Raw genomic sequence first — 18,401 nt, forward strand, 5'->3', positions numbered from 1 at the left:
GCATTACCTCATTGCAGTTCCAAACTGACCAAAGGAGGAGGGGTGACTCACTTGAGAGTTTAACAGATTCTTTTGTTGCTGCCTAGGCCAGCGTCCTTTGTTCCTGTGAGGCTGAGCTGGGTTTGTCCCATACCTGCCCTGATGAGGTGTGCACTACCTCTCTGCTCTTGTAGAGTATTTGTCTGGGCTTGCTTTAAGCCGTGAGGATACATTTTCAGCCTCATAACTATATACATGAAATTACAACCTATAACATTACTATAACATTACGGTAACAATGACTACTGTAACATCACTATAACAACAATGCTCAGCGCATCATTAGCCTTCCGAAGACACCCGACATGACAAACTTTGCATTGGATACCACACAATCATTTTCTAAAGATGAACATGGGAGTGTAGGGTGTTCCCCCAAGGTACAGAGTATCACAGCATGTGCAGGAATTTAAATTTCACCACTTTTGTGGGTGCACCGATGAGGGGCGCAGAACTTCTCTGCAGGAAGGAGACGAGCAAACTCCTTCAGCCCAGGAGCCCCAGCAAGGGGCGCAGAACTCCTTCTGCTCCTGAGCTGCAGCAGGGAAAGCACTCGCTGGAGAAGTTTGCTCTCCCTGCCGGAGCCCAGGAGCAGGAGGAGTTCTGCACCCCTTGCCGGGGACCCCAAGCCGGAGGAATTCTGCATCTCCCGCAGATTATTAGGTGGGGCCTGCCCCTGTTAAGTGGTAACAATCATAGAATATAGAATATCAGGGTTGGAAGGGACCTCAGGAGGTCATCTAGTCCAACCCCCTGCTCAAGCCAGGACCAATCCCCAACTAAATCATCCCAGCCAGGGCTTTGTCAAGCCTGACCTTAAAAACCTCAAAGGAAGGAGATTCCACCACCTCCCTAGGTAATGCATTCCAGTGTTTCACCACCCTCCTAGTGAAAAAGTTTTTCCTAATATCCAACCTAAACCTCCCCCACTACAACTTGAGCCCATTACTCCTCATTCTATCATCTGCTACCACTGAGAACAGTCTAGATCCATCCCCTTTGGAACCCCCTTTCAGGTAGTTGAAAGCAGCTGTCAAATCCCCCCTCATTCTTCACTTCTGCAGACTAAACAATCCTAGTTCCCTTAGCCTCTTCTCATAAGTCATGTGTTCCAGTCCCCTAATCATTTTTGTTGCCCTCCGCTGGACTCTTTCCAATTTTTCCACATCCTTCTTGTAGTGTGGAGCCCAAAACCTGGACACAGTACTTCAGATGAGGCCTCACCAATGTCGACTAGAAGGGAACGATCACGTCCCTCGATCTGCTGGCAATGCCCCTACTTATACAGCCCAAAATGCCGTTAGCCCTCTTGGCAACAAGGGCACACTGTTGACTCATATCCAGCTTCTCGTCCACTGTAACCCCTAGGTCCTTTTCCGCAGAACTGCTGCCTAGCCATTCGGTCCCTAGTCTGTAGCGGTGCATGGGATTTTTCCATCCTAAGTGCTGGATTCTGCATTTGTCCTTGCTGAACCTCATCAGATTTCTTTTGGCCCAATCCTCTAATTTTTCTAGGGCCCTCTGTATCCTATCCCTACCCTCCAGCATATCTACCTCTCCTCCCAGTTTAGTGTCAACTGCAAACTTGCTATGGGTGCAGTCCACGCCATCCTCCAGATCATTAATGAAGATATTGAACAAAACCGGCCCCAGGACTGACCCTTGGGGCACTCCGCTTGATACCAGCTGCCAGCTGGACATGGAGCCATTGATCACTACTCGTTGAGCCTGACAATCTAGCCAGCTTTCTATCCTCCGTATAGTCCATTCATCCAGCCCATACTTCTCTAACTTGCTGGCAAGAATATCGTGGGAGACCATATAAAAAGCTTTGCTAAAGTCAAGGAATAACACATCCACTGCTTTCCCCTCATCCACAGAGACCGTTATCTCATCACAGAAGGCAATTAGATCAGTCAGGCCTGACTTGCCCTTGGTGAATCCATGCTGACTGTTCCTGATCACTTTCCTCTCCTCTAAGTGCTTCAGAAGTTATTCCTTGAGGACCTGCTCCATGATTTTTCCAGGGACTGAGGTGAGGCTGACTGTCCTGTCGTTCCCTGGATCCTCCTTCCCTTTTTCAAAGATGGGCACTACATTAGCCTTTTTCCCATCGCTCGGGACCTCCCCCGATCGCCATGAGTTTTCAAAGATAATGGCCAATGGCTCTGCAATCACATCCACCAACTCCTTTAGCACTCTCGGATGCAGCTAATTTAGACCCCATCATTTTGTACGTATAGTTGGGATTCTGTTTTCCAATGTGCATTACTTTGCATTTATCAACATTGAATTTCTTCTGCCATTTTGTTGCCCAGTCACCCAGTTTTGTGAGATCCCTTTGTAGCTCTTCACAGTCATCCTAGGACTTAACTATCTTGAGTAATTTTGTATCATATGTAAACTTTGCTATTCACTATTTACCTCCTTCTCCAGATCATTTATGAATATATTGAACAGTGCTGTCAAGTAGCCGAAAGGACTTGGTTTTACCTCTGTTTATTGCATTGGGGAGACCATTACTAGGATACTAAGTCCAGTTCTGTGTCCACACTCTAAGCAGGACATTGACAGATTGGAAGAGGGTTTAGTGAAGAATTATAAGCATGAGAAGAGACAGTTCAGTCTATTTTGTGGAAGAGGAAGTTAAGAGCTCTCCCCTTGGCCTAAAAAACCAGCTCCACGAGCGGCAGAAGCTATGTCAGTGGGAGAAGCTCTCCCGCCAACATAGCATTGTGCACACGAGCACTTATGTCAGTTTAACTTCTCTTGCTCAGTGGGGTGGTTTATTCACACCCCTGAGTGACGTAAGTTATGCTAACATGGGCTGTAGTGCAGACATAACTGTGGTCATGGTCTGTTGGTACCTACATGGGGAGAAGAGATAGTAGGGGACAGAGCAAGATCTAGTGGTTGAAGTTGAAGTCAGAAAGATTCAAACTGGAGGTAAGACAACTTTTTAACAAGGAGGGTAACTAACTATTGGAACAGCTTCCCAAGGGCTGTGTAAACTCATCTCTTGGAGACTTTACATTGAGATTGCATGTCTCGCTAAAAGATCTGCTCCAGTTCAACCTCCAGGGTAACTTACTTAAGGCAGGTCTACACTTAAAACGCAGCATCGGCAAAGCTGCAGTGCTTAAGTGAACATGCTCCTACACCAATGGGAGAGCGTCTCCTGTCAACGTAGTTAATCCACCTCTGCAAGAGGCAGTAGCAAAATCAACAGGAGAAGCTGTCCTACTGACATAGTGTTGTCTACACCAGGGGTTAGGTCAGTATAACTATCATAGAATCTCAGGGTTGGAAGGGACCTAAGGAGGTCATCTAGTCCAACCCCCTGCTCAAAGCAGGACTGTCATAAATATAAAGGGAAGGGTAAACCCCTTTGAAATCCCTCCTGGCCAGGGGAAAGCTCCTCTCACCTGTAAAGGGTTAAGAAGCTAAAGGTAACCTCGCTGGCACCTGACCAAAATGACCAATGAGGAGACAAGATACTTTCAAAAGCTGGGAGGAGGGAGAGAAACAAAGGGTCTGTGTCTGTCTGTATGCTGCTCTTGCCAGGGACAGAACAGGAATGGAGTCTTAGAACTTTTAGTAAGTAATCTAGCTAGGTATGTGTTAGATTATGATTTCTTTAAATGGCTGAGAAAAGAATTGTGCTGAATAGAATAACTATTTCTGTCTGTGTATCTTTTTTGTAACTTAAGGTTTTGCCTAGAGGGGTTCTCTATGTTTTTGAATCTAATTACCCTGTAAGATATCTACCATCCTGATTTTACAGGGGGGGTTTCTTTATTTCTATTTACTTCTATTTTTTATTAAAAGTCTTCTTGTAAAAAACTGAATGCTTTTTCATTGTTCTCAGATCCAAGGGTTTGGGTCTGTGGTCACCTATGCAAATTGGTGAGGCTTTTTATCCAACATTTCCCAGGAAAGGGGGGGTGCAAGTGTTGGGAGGATTATTCATTGTTCTTAAGATCCAAGGGTCTGGGTCTGTAGTCACCTAGGCAAATTGGTGAGGCTTTTTACCAAACCTTGTCCAGGAAGTGGGGTGCAAGGTTTTGGGAAGTATTTTGGGGGGAAGGACGCGTCCAAACAGCTCTTCCCCAGTAACCAGTATTAGTTTGGTGGTGGTAGCGGCCAGTCCAAGGACAACGGGTGTAATATTTTGTACCTTGGGGAAGTTTTGACCTAAGCTGGTAAAGATAAGCTTAGGAGGTTTTTCATGCAGGTCCCCACATCTGTACCCTAGAGTTCGGAGTGGGGGAGGAACCTTGACAAGGACCAATCCCCAATTTTTGCCCCAGATCCCTAAATGGCCCCTTCAAGGATTGAACTCACAACCCTGGGTTTAGCAGGCCAATGCTCAAACCACTGAGCTATCCCTTCCACCCCCATGTTGCTCAGGGGTGTGGATTATTCACACCCCTGACCTGAGCAACGTAGTTACACCAATATAAGTCTGGTTTCAGAGTAGCAGCCGTGTTAGTCTGTAACTGCAAAAAGAAAAGGAGGACTTGTGGCACTGTAGAGACTAACAAATTTATTTGAGCATAAGCTCACGGAAGCTTATGCTCAAATAAATTTGTTAGTCTCTGAGGTGCCACAAGTCCTCCTTTTCTTTTTGCCAATATAAGTCTGTAGTGTGGACCTGGCCGTAGTAGTTTGCAGTGTTGTTGTAGCCTTGTTGGTCCCAGGATATTAGAGAGACAAGAGGTAATATCTTTTATTGGACCAACTTCTGTTGGTGGGAGAGACGAGCTTTGGAGCTACACAGAGATCTTCTTCAGGTCTGGGAAAGATGCTCCCAGTCTCACAGGTGAACACAAGGTGAGACAGATTGTTTAGCATAAGAAGTTAACACATAATGTAAGTCAGAGACCATTCAAGCTGAAGTGGCCAGTTAACAACTTTGTAGTCAAAGGACAAAAAAAGGTGTGTGGAGGGGTGAGGGACAGTGGGTTACAGATTGTTGTAATAAACCATAAATCCAGTGTCTTTATTAAGACCATGATTTGTAGTGTCTAGCAAAGTTATGAATTTGAGCTCCCAGGCTCATCTTTTGACGGTGTTGTGCAGGTTTTCATTGAGGCGATGAGGTCAGATATGGAGTGATCGTTTTGTGAAAAGTGTTTGCCCATGTGTGACATGGTATTTTTGTCTTTTATCATTTTCCTGTGTGAGTTCATTTGAGAGTGTAGTGATTGTCTGGTTTCACCCACATAGTTGTTGTTTGGGCATTTAGTGCACTGGATGAGTTTCACGACATATTGTGATAGGCATGTGTCAGACCCCTGGATCTTGAGCAGTGTTTTGTGGGGGGTATTGATCATCACAGCAGTGGAGATATGTCTGCTGGTTTTGCATCTGTTGTTCTGGCAGGGTCTGGTGCTGCTTTGAATTGGTGGGTCTGTGGGGAGCTTGCTTCTGCTGATGATCTTGGTGAGGTTGGGGGGTTGTTTGAAGGCCAGAACAGGGGGTTTGGGAAAGATTTATTTCAGGATGTGGAGCACATCGAATATGGGTTGTAGCTGTTTAATGATACCCCGTATGAGTTCCGGTGTGGGGTGGTAGGTGATTGAAGGGTTTGGGTTTTTTTCCATGTTCACCCATAACAATTTTACATTCAACAATACACATTTTGTTCAAACCATGGGAACAACCTTGGGTACTAGGATGGTTCCCCAGAATACCAACTTCTTCATGGTTGTATGCAGAGTTGATGTAGCCAGGTCAGTCCCAGGATATTAGAGAGACAAGGAGGGTGAGGTAATATCTTTTATTGGATCAGCCTCTGTGGGTGAGAGAGACAAGCTTTTGAGCTTCCACAGTGACCTGAAGAAGAGCTCTGTGTAAGCTTGTCCATCTCACTAATATGGGCCCTCTTCTTGGGCCATCTTGAGGAATAATTTTCTGGACAAATGTGCCACGAAACCAATGATACACCTGAGATACATCGATGATATTTTCATCCTCTGGACAGACAACCTAAACTCCCTCATAGACTTCCACCAGAACTTCAGCAATCACCACTTGTCCATCAAATTCTCTCTAGGACACTCCCAAACCAGCATCAACATCCGGGACACCACAATCAGCTTCAAAAATGAAATCCTACAAACCACTATATACAAGAGATCCATGAATCACCACACTTACCTTCACAGATTCAGTAACAATCCCAAACCAGGGACAGTGAAGCCTTCCCAAAAGTGAGGGAACCAGGGCCCCTGCCCGCTCTGTGGCCCCACCCGTGTCCCTCCTCTTCCCCCAAGGCTCTGCCCTGGCGAAGCCAGAAGCAAGAGTGGGGCCAGGGAGCCCAGGCCCCTCTAGCTGCCTGGGGTGGGGGGGCTCCCCACAGCTGTTCGTGCAGCTCTTACCCCGACCCAGACCCAGCCAGGGGGGCGGGGCCTCGGAGGCTCAGACCAGCCATGGTAAGTGCCTTCCAGGCAGCTGTGGGGAGCTACAGACCCTCCATCTGCCCGGGGCTGGGAACGCAGGGGGCAGGGACATGGGCCAGGGGCTGCTCTCAGGCCCCCGCACCATGGGCAGGTGGAGGGTCTGTCGCTCCCCACAGCTGCCTGTGCTCCCCAGCTGGGCTATGCTTCTGGCCTGTCCGGGGTATGGGCCTTCGGGGGGAAGAGGAGAGGTGGGGGGCAGAGCCTGTGCTGAAAAGTGGGGAAAGCCATGGCCGCCCACCCCATTCTGGCGCCCCTGTCCCAAGCACTAAGGCCATGTCTATATTTGCAAGCTTACAGTGGCACAACTGTACCCGTGCAGTGCCACTGTAAGATCGCTCATGTAGCTGCATTATGCCAACAGGAAATAGCTTTCCTCTCGACATACAAAACCAGCGCCGCTAGCCGCCGTAGCTATGTCGGCCGGAGGGTGTCTCCCACCACTCTAGCGCTGTGCACATGAGTGCGTGTGCCAGCAAAACTTATCTCGGGGGGGATGCTTTTTCACACCCCTGAGCGACAAAAGTTTTGCCAACATAAATGCTAGTGTAGACATGGCCTAAGAAATATGTTATCCTCTGCCAGGCATTCAGATACCACAGAATATGCTCTGAGGAGAAAGCCTGGGATACACACCTTACCTGCCTTCACCATCCAGGGACACTCGACCAGAGAAGTAGATCGCAGCATGGAACAGGCCACTCAAATTCCCAGGAGAACCTGCTTCAACCCTCTGAATGCACAGCCCTAGTGTAGTATTTACGGTCAGAGCACGAGGGTTTAACTTTGGATGGAACGAACAGTCTATTATGGGTATAACCTGTATCTGGGGTAATGGTTTGAGATTATTCATTTAAATCTTCGTCAGAACACAGGAGGAGCACCTGATCGTTGGGGCAATATCTTTTTTCCCGTAAATCAAAGGAAAACTAAGTAAACGATGTGTTGTTAACCAACAACATGCAAAGCCCTTTGGAACTTGCTTTTTCCTTAAATACAAGAAATGATTAAATATCTAAATAGACAAATGACTCTCATTTAATCTGTGCCTAGAATTAGTGATATGCTTCTTTGACTAACTCCTTTTTCTTTTTAACCAGGAATTACATAATTCAAAGTCAGAGCTCATGAGTCTTTATAATGAGCTCCAGAATCTCCGAGGTGCGGCAGAAGAAAGAGATTTCCTTAATGTAACCCATGAGAAACTACAGCAAGAAAATACTTTATTGGAAACAAAGGTGAGAATTTAGTGAGATCAGTAGTCTTTCAGTGTTCCATTGACTGACACTGACAAAATCTGACAATTTGCACTTCTCAAAAAGGGACAGGACAGTACATGAATAGCAAGATTATTCAGTTACAGTAGTTAATGCCAACAAATTTGGGAAGAGATATTAAATTTCATGCCTCCGAATTTAAGCCAATCTCTAACTACTGGGGATTAGCAGGTATTTTACACCTTCCTCTGAAACATCTGAGTCTGGCCACTCTGAAAGACAGGAGACTGGGTTAGACGGACAATGGGTCTGATCCAATCCAGCAGTTCCTGTGTTCCTAAGCACTCTTTATGTTCTCTGAGTCCTTCATCTCCAACTATTAGCTTTGCATCTTTTTTCACGGTCTCAAGTGCTGGCTCTGTTATTGTCCAGTGTAATTTCATTAATTCACAGTGAAAGTGTCAAGCTCCTATCTCTGTGAGAGACCTTCCTGGTGAACTAAATTTTACCATCATTTGTTGATTTTTCCCTTGGGGAAATTGAAACAAAGTATTTTGCTGCAGGTCCAGTTGACCCAAATTTGAAACATTTCAATTTGTCAAACTGAATCAAAATGTTTTGTTTCGGGTCAGTTCAACACTAATCTGCGTCCATCTGTGCTGCTACAGTGCCTCATGGGAGTTGTAGTTTGCATGCCTCAATGCCTCATCTCCTATGATGCACCATGGTCATAAGACTCCTGTGGTGCACCAGCGTGTCCAGAGCCTGGATTTGTTAATGCTCTGGGAATGCTGGGATGTCCATCTCTTTTCTCTGTGCATTTGGGATGACTGGTAGTTGGGAAAGAGGTGGCAATCATGCTGAGGAGATTGGCCAGGAGACAGATATTATTCTGTTGTGTGTTGCAGTCTGTTAGCTAGTGTGTGCTTCAGCAGCTGTTTTATGACTTTACTTTGTACTTTGTATTTTAAAATTTGTAATATACCTAGAGCTGTAGATAAGCAATAAGGGTACAAATCCAAATAGACAAATGTGATTTTATGGTAGAGCTTCCCTTGATATATGTGTAAACTGCTCACTGATTTCCCATGCACAGTATTGCAAAATATTGAAGAAATATGAGGCATTAGGGTAATTTAGACTTTATATTGCAGATTTACAAGTTTTCTTTAGTTGAAGTCACTAGACTTTCTTATACCCCATGAAAGATTTCCATGAAATCATAGAAAATCAGTCTTATGACATTTACAAGTCTGACTTTACAGGTCTCTGAGCTCTCACAGGAATGTGAACAGTTAAACCAGCTTGTAGTGAATCAGAAGACAGATGAAAACTTTACAACAAGTGAAAGGAAATATAAAGCGCTTATGACTAAAGCAAGAATATTGGAAGAACAGATCCAAATCCTGGGAGGAGAGAGAGACCAATTATGGTAAATCTTAATAGAATCATAGAATCATAGAATATCAGGGTTGGAAGGGACCCCAGAAGGTCATCTAGTCCAACCCCCTGCTCAAAGCAGGACCAATTCCCAGTTAAATCATCCCAGCCAGGGCTTTGTCAAGCCTGACCTTAAAAACCTCTAAGGAAGGAGATTCTACCACCTCCCTAGGTAACGCATTCCAGTGTTTCACCACCCTCTTAGTGAAAAAGTTTTTCCTAATATCCAATCTAAACCTCCCCCACTCCACTAGCACCCTCTGTGTTTTCTGCATTTTATCTTCAGTGACTAACCTAGAAATGTTCAGTTTTTTTTTAAATCTTAGCGCTTGTTTTTATAAAGTGCATGAATGAGAGATCAGCAGATGCCTTTTTTTCTCCTATTCCAGCTCAAATATTCAGCTGTCTTGCACTCAGGCTTTTGCTGAGCCCGAGTCTTCTCTGTCATACTACTGTAAATCTGGAGTAACTGATTTATTTCAGTGTTGTTACTCCAGATTCACACCTGTGTAAATGTGAGATTGCTCTGGCCCTTTCGGAACACTTTTATTTTAGTTCCCTTCTCAGCTTATGCAAGCTTGCTTCGAAATTGATTGTAATTCACACCTGTTTGTAGTAAGTACAAGTTCTGCCTGTGGACCCTCTGAAACAGAAATAAGAGTCTCCATAACATAACTAAAGGAGTGAATTGCCTCAGATTTAGTTTTTCCAGCGCAAGGGCTAATCTACACTGGCAACGCTAAAGCGCTACCGCGACTGCGCTTTGACATGGCTTGTGCAGTCACGGCAGAGCGCTGGGAGAGAGCTCCACGAGCGGTGTAGCTACCAGCACTGGGAGTGCGGCTTCTAGCACTGGGGCACTGTTTACACGGGCGCTTTACGGTGCTGAAACTTGCTGCGCTCAGGGGGGTGTTTTTTCACCTCCCCAAGCGAGAAGTTGCAGCACTGTAAAGTGCCCGTGTAGACAAGCCCCAAGCCTCTGGGTGAAGTTCACCCAATGTAGAACTATTAGCACAAGGCCTGTGAGCCGCTTGAGAGCTTCAGTGGTGCCTAGGCATATTGCTGATCCTTTACAATGGTGAATTTCACCTATCATGAGTAATTTGACTGAAGTTTGTTTGTTTGGGTTTTTTTACTATTTTTACCTCAAGTACCAAGCTATTAGAGAGCAACAAGAAAACAGAGGAGTTAGAAAAGCAGGTGAAGGGGAGCAATGAAGAAAAACAACTGTTACAGGAAGAAAATGCTCAGCTAAGACAAGACATCCTGGCTACAAGGGAACAATTTCACAACAAGATAGAAGAGGCTGTAAGCATTAAATCTGAGATGAGCCAAGAGACCCAGCCTCTCAACCCCCGGAGCTCTGAATGTAACACAGCATTAAACATGAGCATTAAACAGGTATGAGAGCCCCTTACAGTAAGTGCCACTCCTCCATTTTGAGTGGTTTAACCAGTGTAGGGGCATAAGCTGGATAAAAAGTGAACTTGAACAGTGAAATAGTTTTTATCAGCCAACAAGCCACTGCAACATCATTGCATGCTGTGGAGAACTGATTAATTTACCTGGGTAAAATACATATATAAAAAAGCAAGTAATTAACCAATTTCAGTTTCCCATCTTCCTATATGAAGCTTCATAGATTAATAGATTTAAAGGTAGAAGGAACCATTTTGATCATCTGGTCTGGCCTCCCGCTTAACCCAGGACATAGACAAAAAGAAAAGGAGTACTTGTGGCACCTTAGAGACTAACCAATTTATTTGAGCATGAGCTTTCGTGAGCTACAGCTCACGTAGCTCACGAAAGCTCATGCTCAAATAAATTGGTTAGTCTCTAAGGTGCCACAAGTACTCCTTTTCTTTTTGCGAATACAGACTAACACGGCTGTTACTCTGAAACAGGACATAGACAGTAACTTCTACCTTAAGCCATAACTCTTGTTTGAGCTAGAGCATATCGTTTAGAAAGAAAACCAGTCATACTTTAAACACTTCAAGTGATGGCGAATCTACTGCATCCCTAGGTAAGTTGTTCCAGTGGTTAGTAACCCTTACTGTTAAAAGTTTGTGTCTTTTCTCTTATCTAAATTTGTCTAGCTTCAGCTTTCAAACATTGGATCTTGTTATGCATTTTTTCTGGTAGATTAAAGAGCCCTCTGCTATCAGAAATCTTTTCCTCATATAGGTGTTTGTAAGTGGTGATCAAGTCATCACTTAACCTTCTCTTGGATAAATTCACTTGATCAAGCTTCTTTAGTTTCTCACTATTAAGGCAGGTTTTTCAGACCTCAAATTATTCCTGTAGCTCTTCTCTGAACCCTTTTCAAATTTAGAAAAGCCTTTTTGAGGTGGGGACACAGAATGGGACACAGTATCCACTAATAGTCTCTGTGACGGGTTGGACCCCCCACCCCTGCATCTGGGATGCCACCTGATGTACTGGGGTTTCACTGAGCCCATCTGCTCCACTAGCCTAGGCTCTCTCTCCCTGTTTTGCTGAATCAGGCTCTCCGGCCTCTGGCAGCACACACACACAGGTGGGGATGCACCAGCTGTAGAATCACACAGAGTCTGCAGGCAGCTCTCTATGAGAATACTCAGCTAGGAAGTTGCCCAGCAGTCAAGTGCACACCCCCTTTGGGGAGTTAACCCAAAACAATACTGTCTTGCGCTGTATAAAAAAGTCTACACAGCGCAAGCTCATAAAAATTTGCCCTCTCCCTCATTGTGGAGAGTGATATTCACAGCTTCTTGCTCCCCGCCCCAGATATGAATTGCACAAACTGGGTTATGCTGTAAACAAGAAATAAGTTTATTAACTATAAAAGGTAAATTTTAAGTGATTATAAGAGATAGCAAACAGAACAAAGCAGATTACTAAGCAAATAAAACAAAACACAATACCAAGCTTAAGATCTTAAAGAGACTGGTTTCCAGAAGTAATTTCTCGCTCTAAATGTTGATTTTGGGCAGGTTGCAGAAATTCTTGAAGGTTAGCTACCCTGCTTGCAGCTTAAATCTTCAGGTATCTTATTCACAGACCAGATCCCTTTTCCAGCCTGGGTTCAGTACTCCTCCCACTTTCCCTTTGTCCTTGTTCCTTAGGTCTTGTCTACACGGCCATTTTACAGCGCTGCAACTTTCTCGCTCAGGGGTGTGAAAAAGCACACCCCTGAGCGCTGCAAGTTTCAGCACTCTAAAGTGGCAGTGTAGACAGTGCACCAGCGCTGGTAGCTACTCCCCTCATGGAGGTGGTTTTTTTATAGCACTGGGAGAGCTCCATGACAGTGCTTTAATGTTGCTAGTGAAGACGTGCTCTTAGGTGTTTCCAGCAGTCATCCTGGGTGGGGATTCCATGAAGAGTAAACAAAGATCAGCTTACTCCCCAGCCTTAAATAAGATTTACATAAGGCGGGAAACTTTTGTTTCACAGTCTTGACCTCCCCCTCCTTTTAGTGGAAAATTACTAGAAGTCCAAGATGGTGTTTAGTACCAAGTGACATGACCAAGTAGTGTCACAGCAGCATCCCAGGACGCCTCTCAGGAAGGAGAGGGATTAATATCTTCAAAGTCTCATGGTTTCTTCCTAATGGCCCATCAAGGCTGAAGGCCTGTTGTGTGATGGGGGTTTCCCAAGTACACACCCAGTTGTAATTAGTACATAGTCAATATTCCTAACTTTAGATACAGAAATGATACATGCATACAAATTGAATAATCACATTCAGTAAATTATTACCTTTCCAACGATACCTTACAAGACCCATCTTACATAACATATATCTGTTATGCCATATCCATATCATAAGCATATTTCCATAAAGAATAAGGGGTGTAACATAACAGTCTTACTAATGCAATACACAGAAGTAATACCCTTCTCCTACTTGATATTCCCCTGCTTATGATTGTGTTCACACTTTTAGCTGCAGCATCACAGTGGGAGCTCATGTTCAGTTGGTTTTTGCTATGACCCCAAAGTCATTTTCAGAGTCACTGTTTTCCAGAGTACAATCTTATAAGTGTGACCTGCATTCTTCGTTCTTTAATGTATGACCTTGCGTTAGTCTGTATTCAAATGCGTGTTGTTCAAATGAGTCCAGCTTACCAAGCAGCCCAGGTCTGTCAGTATAACTGATCTGTCCTCATCTGCAAAGTTTGTCAGCAATGATTTTATATTTTCTTCCAGATCATTGATAAAGATACTAAATAGCACTGGACTGAGAACAGATCCCAGCTAGAACCATTCTCATTGGATGACAATTCCCCAATTAAAATTACTTTTTGCACTCTGACAGTTAACTAGTTTTTAATCCATTTAATATTGGCTGCATTGACTTTACATAGTGCTACGTTTTTTATTGGAATGTCATGCAGGACTTAGATGCCTTGCAGAAGTCTGAGTATATTGTGTTATCATTTACCTTTATCATTCAAACTTGTGATCTCATCAAAAGTGGTATCATTTTGTCTATTTTCCATGAGACCATGTTGATTGGCATTAATTATGCTACAGTCTTTTAATTCTTTTCTGATTGCATCCCATATCAGCCTTTCCATGATTTTGACAAGGATTGATGTCAGGCTAACTGGCCTTTAAGTTACCCAGGTCATCCTATTTATCCTTTTCAAATATTGGCACAATGTTAGCTTTTTTTCGATCTCTGGATCTCCCCCCATGCACCAAGTTTTGTTAAAAATCAACATTAATGGTTCAGAGAGCTCCTTGCTGAATTCCCTTAATATCCAGTCCTGCAGATTTAAAAATATTTAATAGTTGCTGTTTAACATGCTCCCTTGTTACTGATGGAATAGTAAGTATTTCATTATCACTATAAGATGTGAATACATCATCCTCCTTCTTTCTGAATACAGAACAGGAAGTCAGACCAGATTATCACAGTTGTCCCTTCTGGCCTTGGAATCTATGAACAGAAATATTTATTGAACACTGGCGTTTTCTGCATCCTGGTTGATAATTTTACCATCCTTGTCTAGTATCGTACCTATACCTTTGCAAGAATTTTGTTTATTCCTGAAATATTTAAAGAATCCCTTCTTATTTTCCTGAATTTGACTGGCCACAGAATTTTCATTGATACCTTTTGCTTCCCTTATCAATTGTTTGAATTTCCTAACTGTTGATTAGTACTCATTACTATGTATTACTTTTTAAATTTTTTATTGCTGCCTTCACCTCCCCTTTTTAATGAAGACTTTTTTTCAACCAAGAATCCTCCTATCATCCTAATTTTTCCCCCTCTTCACATGCCTCTGTTTCCTTATTAATGCAGTATCTGTCTGGAGAGAGACTCCTGCAGCAGCAACAGGAGGAAATGCAACAACTGAGACAGGATTTCCACAGAGTTCAGAATTTGTGCAGCTCGGCTGAGAAAGAGCTGAGATATGAAAGGGAGAAAAACTTGGACTTAAAGAAGTATAATATTTTGCTCCAGCAAGAAAGCACCAAGGTACGTGCATGGTGTGTGCCACTGCATTAAAAGAGCCATCATGGGTTCCAGGGGCGTTTTCACCACAGTTTGGGGACCTGTGGGAGTTTCATTCCCAGCTCTTTCAGAGACAAAAGGTGAGATGCAAGTTTTGCTCAGTTTCTCATGGTTCTGATTCTCAAGAATGCAAAGGCCCTTTACACTGCATTAGCAGTAACTTAAATGGTAGTAATTTATTAGGGCCTCTTTTCTACTGCCAGAGTGGCATCAAGTTGCCTTAACATAAAGGAGACAGAATTTAGCGCAAAGTCTGTAGCACCCCAATTAGCATCCAGCCCGTATCATCTGAGGAAGTTCCAAATGAGGAGGACTGGTAGGTGCTCAGTAATTACTCCTGAGCTGGAGAGTGATAGAGGAGTTCGTGGCCTGCACCAGATCTAGCTCTGTAATAGATGTAGCTTTACCTCTTCCATGTGCTCACTGATTCATCCTCGCAACTCCCCTGGGAGGAAGTTATGTAGCTATTATCTCCACTTGTCATATGGGGAACCTGAGGCAGAGAGGTTAAGTCCCAGGCCACAGGGGGAGTAAAGGTCAGGCCTGGAACTAGAAGTCAGCATTTCTTCTTTGAACATTGTCATCTTAGATCCATATTCATGGGATCCCAGTCTCCCAGTGCAGGAGTCCTGAAAACTCGTGAAAATCAGTGACTGTTTGAATAGATTTGTAGAGCTGAATCTTTTGAAAATCTCGCCTTAGACTTGCACATTTGCATTCCTCTACCTCGATGTTGTCTCTAACGACTGTTGCATTAATTGAAATATCTTGCTGTGTCCAATATTTCTTTATTTATTTTTCAAAGGATATTTTTAAAGCATACAGAGACCCAACTCTCCTGATGATCCTGAGAGCAGCTGGCATTGGCGCTGACTCAGTACAAAACATGGTGCATTTGTTTATCTTTCGCTATATTGGATTGTCTAGTAACCCCATCTCCCTTTTTCCTATCAGTCCATTTTGCTTGAAGCACATGGAAGTCAGTGCTCAATTCTGTACTTTTCTTTCCTTGTCAAACTCAGGTCAAAGCTGAACTGAGACAAGTCCAGTTGAAGTTAACCGACTCAACCAAAATGTGCTCCTCTCTCACTGTGCAATGGGAGCACAGTCAGCAGAAAGTCAAAGAACTTGAACTAGAGCTGCTGAAGCACTCCCAGAGTAGTAAACTGCAGAGCAGTCTGCAGGAGAAACTTGCACTGGAGAAATCTAGGGCTACTGATGCAGAGAAAAAGGTAAATATACAACCTACATTGCATTAGTATCAAATCTGCATTCATTAGTTGTAGTCTGCAGAAGTTCAGACTAAAAAGCATGCACTGGTAGCTAATGTCTTAGTACTCAGATGCACAGTTTGCTCGTTTTTGATCACTTGTGAGGTTTTCGGAAGTATTTGAAGTGCATTTCAATTATTACGAGGAACACAATGAATATATTAATATGCAAATCTGAACATCATCTTTGAAATCTTATTTCTGAAATTCAGAATATTTTCCCATTGTTTCCTTGTACTCCCGCGTCTGCCTTTCTATCTGTACCCACATGATAACTCTTGTCAGGTACTTAGGTTGTGGGCTCTTTGGGGCAGGGACTGTCTTCTTGTTCTGTGTTTCTACAGTGCCTAGCACAGCAGGTCCATGACTGGGGTCCCTAGGTGCTCCAGCAATGTTAATAATAATAATTAATAAAGTGATCTCTGAGTTGGATTAGCAATACAGGGTCTAATCCAAAACCCATTGAACTCAGTGGAAAGCCTCCTCTTGGCTTTAGTTAGCTTTGGATCAGACCCATACAGAGATGGGGATAAACTCAAGCAGAGGCAAGCAAATCTCTCCTACCTCCCCCCCTTCGATTTGAATACTAATCTAGAAACATTCCATCCAAAAAACTATGCAGCAGTTGCAAACTAAGGCCCAATCCTGCAGTTCATGTCATCCAGGTGCTGCCATGTGTGCACCTAGAATCCTATAGAAGCAAGTGGGACTGTATGTGGTTGCTGAGCTCTGTCCAGTGGGTCTGTTTGCAGGATCTAGTCTGTAAGCACGCAGTAGCAGCAAATAATAATAAAGTTAGGTTGCACAGATGGCCTTAACTCTGTACCCAAATGCATATGCAATATGGTACCAAGCCTGATTCCTCACTTTGTAGTTACATCAATTGCTTTACACCAATGTAAATGAGAGGAAAATCGGGGCCACCCTCAAAAATGCAGTCTAGTATCTCACACTGATTCATTGGAGCAGTCAGTTAATCATAGAATATCAGGGTTGGAAGGGACCTCAGGAGATCTAGTCCAACCCCCTGCTCAAAAGCAGGACCAATCCCTAATTTTGGCCCCAGATCCCTAAATGGCCCCCTAAAGGATTGAACTCAGAACCCTGGGTTTAGCAGGCCAATGCTCAAACTGAGCTATCCCTTCCCCCTGGGGTTGCTGGAAGAGTCCAAAGCATATTTATGAATCTCACCCAGTATTTTGTTTCCAAACTGGGGAGCCCTGAACATAAGAATATAAGAATGGCCATACTGGATCAGACCAAAGGTCCATCCAGCCCAGCATCCTGTCTACCGACAGTGGCCAATGCCAGGTGCTCCAGAGTGAGTGAACCTAACAGGTAATGATCTAGTGATCTCTCTCCTGCCATCCATCTCCACCCTCTGACAAACAGAGGCGAGGGACACCATTCCTTACCCATCCTGGCTAATAGCCATTAATGGACTTAACCTCCATGAATTTATCCAGTTCTCTTTTAAACCCTGTTTTAGTCCTAGTCTTCACAACCTCCTCAGGCAAGGAGTTCCACAGGTTGACTGTGCGCTGAGTGAAGAAGAACTTTCTTTTATTTGTTTTAAACCTGGTACCCATTAATTTCATTTGGTGGCCCCTAATTCTTATATTATGGGAACTAGTAAATAACTTTTCCTTATTCACTTTCTCCACACTACTCATGATTTTCTATACCTCTATCATATTCCCCCTTAGTCTCCTCTTTTCCAAGCTGAAAAGTCCTAGCCTCTTTAATCTCTCCTCATATGGGACCAGTTCCAAACCCCTAATCATTTTAGTTGCCCTTTTCTGAATGTATTCTAATGCCAGTATATCTTTTTTGAGATGAGGGGACCACATCTGTAGGCACTATTCAAGATGTGGGCATACTATGGATTTATATAAGGGCAATAAGATATTCTCTGTCTTATTCTCTATCCCTTTTTTAATGATTCCTAACATCCCGTTTGCTTTTTTGACTGCTGCTGCACACTGCATGGACGTCTTCAGAGAACTATCCACAATGACTCCAAGATCTTTCTCCTGATTAGTTGTAGCTAAATTAGCTCCCATCATACTGTATGTATAGTTGAGGTTATTTTTTCCAATGTGCATTACTTTACATTTATCCACATTAAATTTCATTTGCCATTTTGTTGCCCAATCACTTAGTTTTGTGAGATCTTTTTGAAGTTCTTCACAGTCTGCTTTGGTCTTAACTATCTTGAGCAGTTTAGTATCATCTGCAAACGTTGCCACTTCACTGTTTACCCCTTTCTCCAGATCATTTATGAATAAGTTGAATAGGATTGGTCCTAGGACTGACCCTTGGGGAACACCACTAGTTACCCCTCTCCATTCTGAAAATTTACCATTTATTCCCACCCTTTGTTCCCTGTCTTTTAACCAGTTCTCAATCCATGAAAGGATCTTCCCTCTTATCCCATGACAACTTAATTTACATAAGGGACCTT

General features: G+C 43.6%; 1 protein-coding gene across 5 annotated transcripts in view; it reads left to right on the forward strand.

Annotated features, from left to right (window-relative positions):
- The window catches only part of CCDC30 (coiled-coil domain containing 30), a 137,710-nt gene that overhangs the window by 84,620 nt on the left and 34,689 nt on the right, over nt 1-18,401 (forward strand). For all 5 annotated transcript variants that reach the window (XM_073316525.2, XM_078849308.1, XM_073316527.2 and 2 more), the window contains 5 exons: nt 7,601-7,738; nt 8,983-9,149; nt 10,309-10,558; nt 14,454-14,630; nt 15,689-15,898. In XM_073316525.2, the coding sequence (XP_073172626.1) occupies nt 7,601-7,738; nt 8,983-9,149; nt 10,309-10,558; nt 14,454-14,630; nt 15,689-15,898 (942 nt within the window). The remainder of the gene's footprint in view (nt 1-7,600; nt 7,739-8,982; nt 9,150-10,308; nt 10,559-14,453; nt 14,631-15,688; nt 15,899-18,401) is intronic.

This window comes from Lepidochelys kempii, chromosome 18, assembly GCF_965140285.1.
Source record: "Lepidochelys kempii isolate rLepKem1 chromosome 18, rLepKem1.hap1, whole genome shotgun sequence".
Classification (NCBI taxonomy): Eukaryota; Metazoa; Chordata; order Testudines; family Cheloniidae; genus Lepidochelys; species Lepidochelys kempii.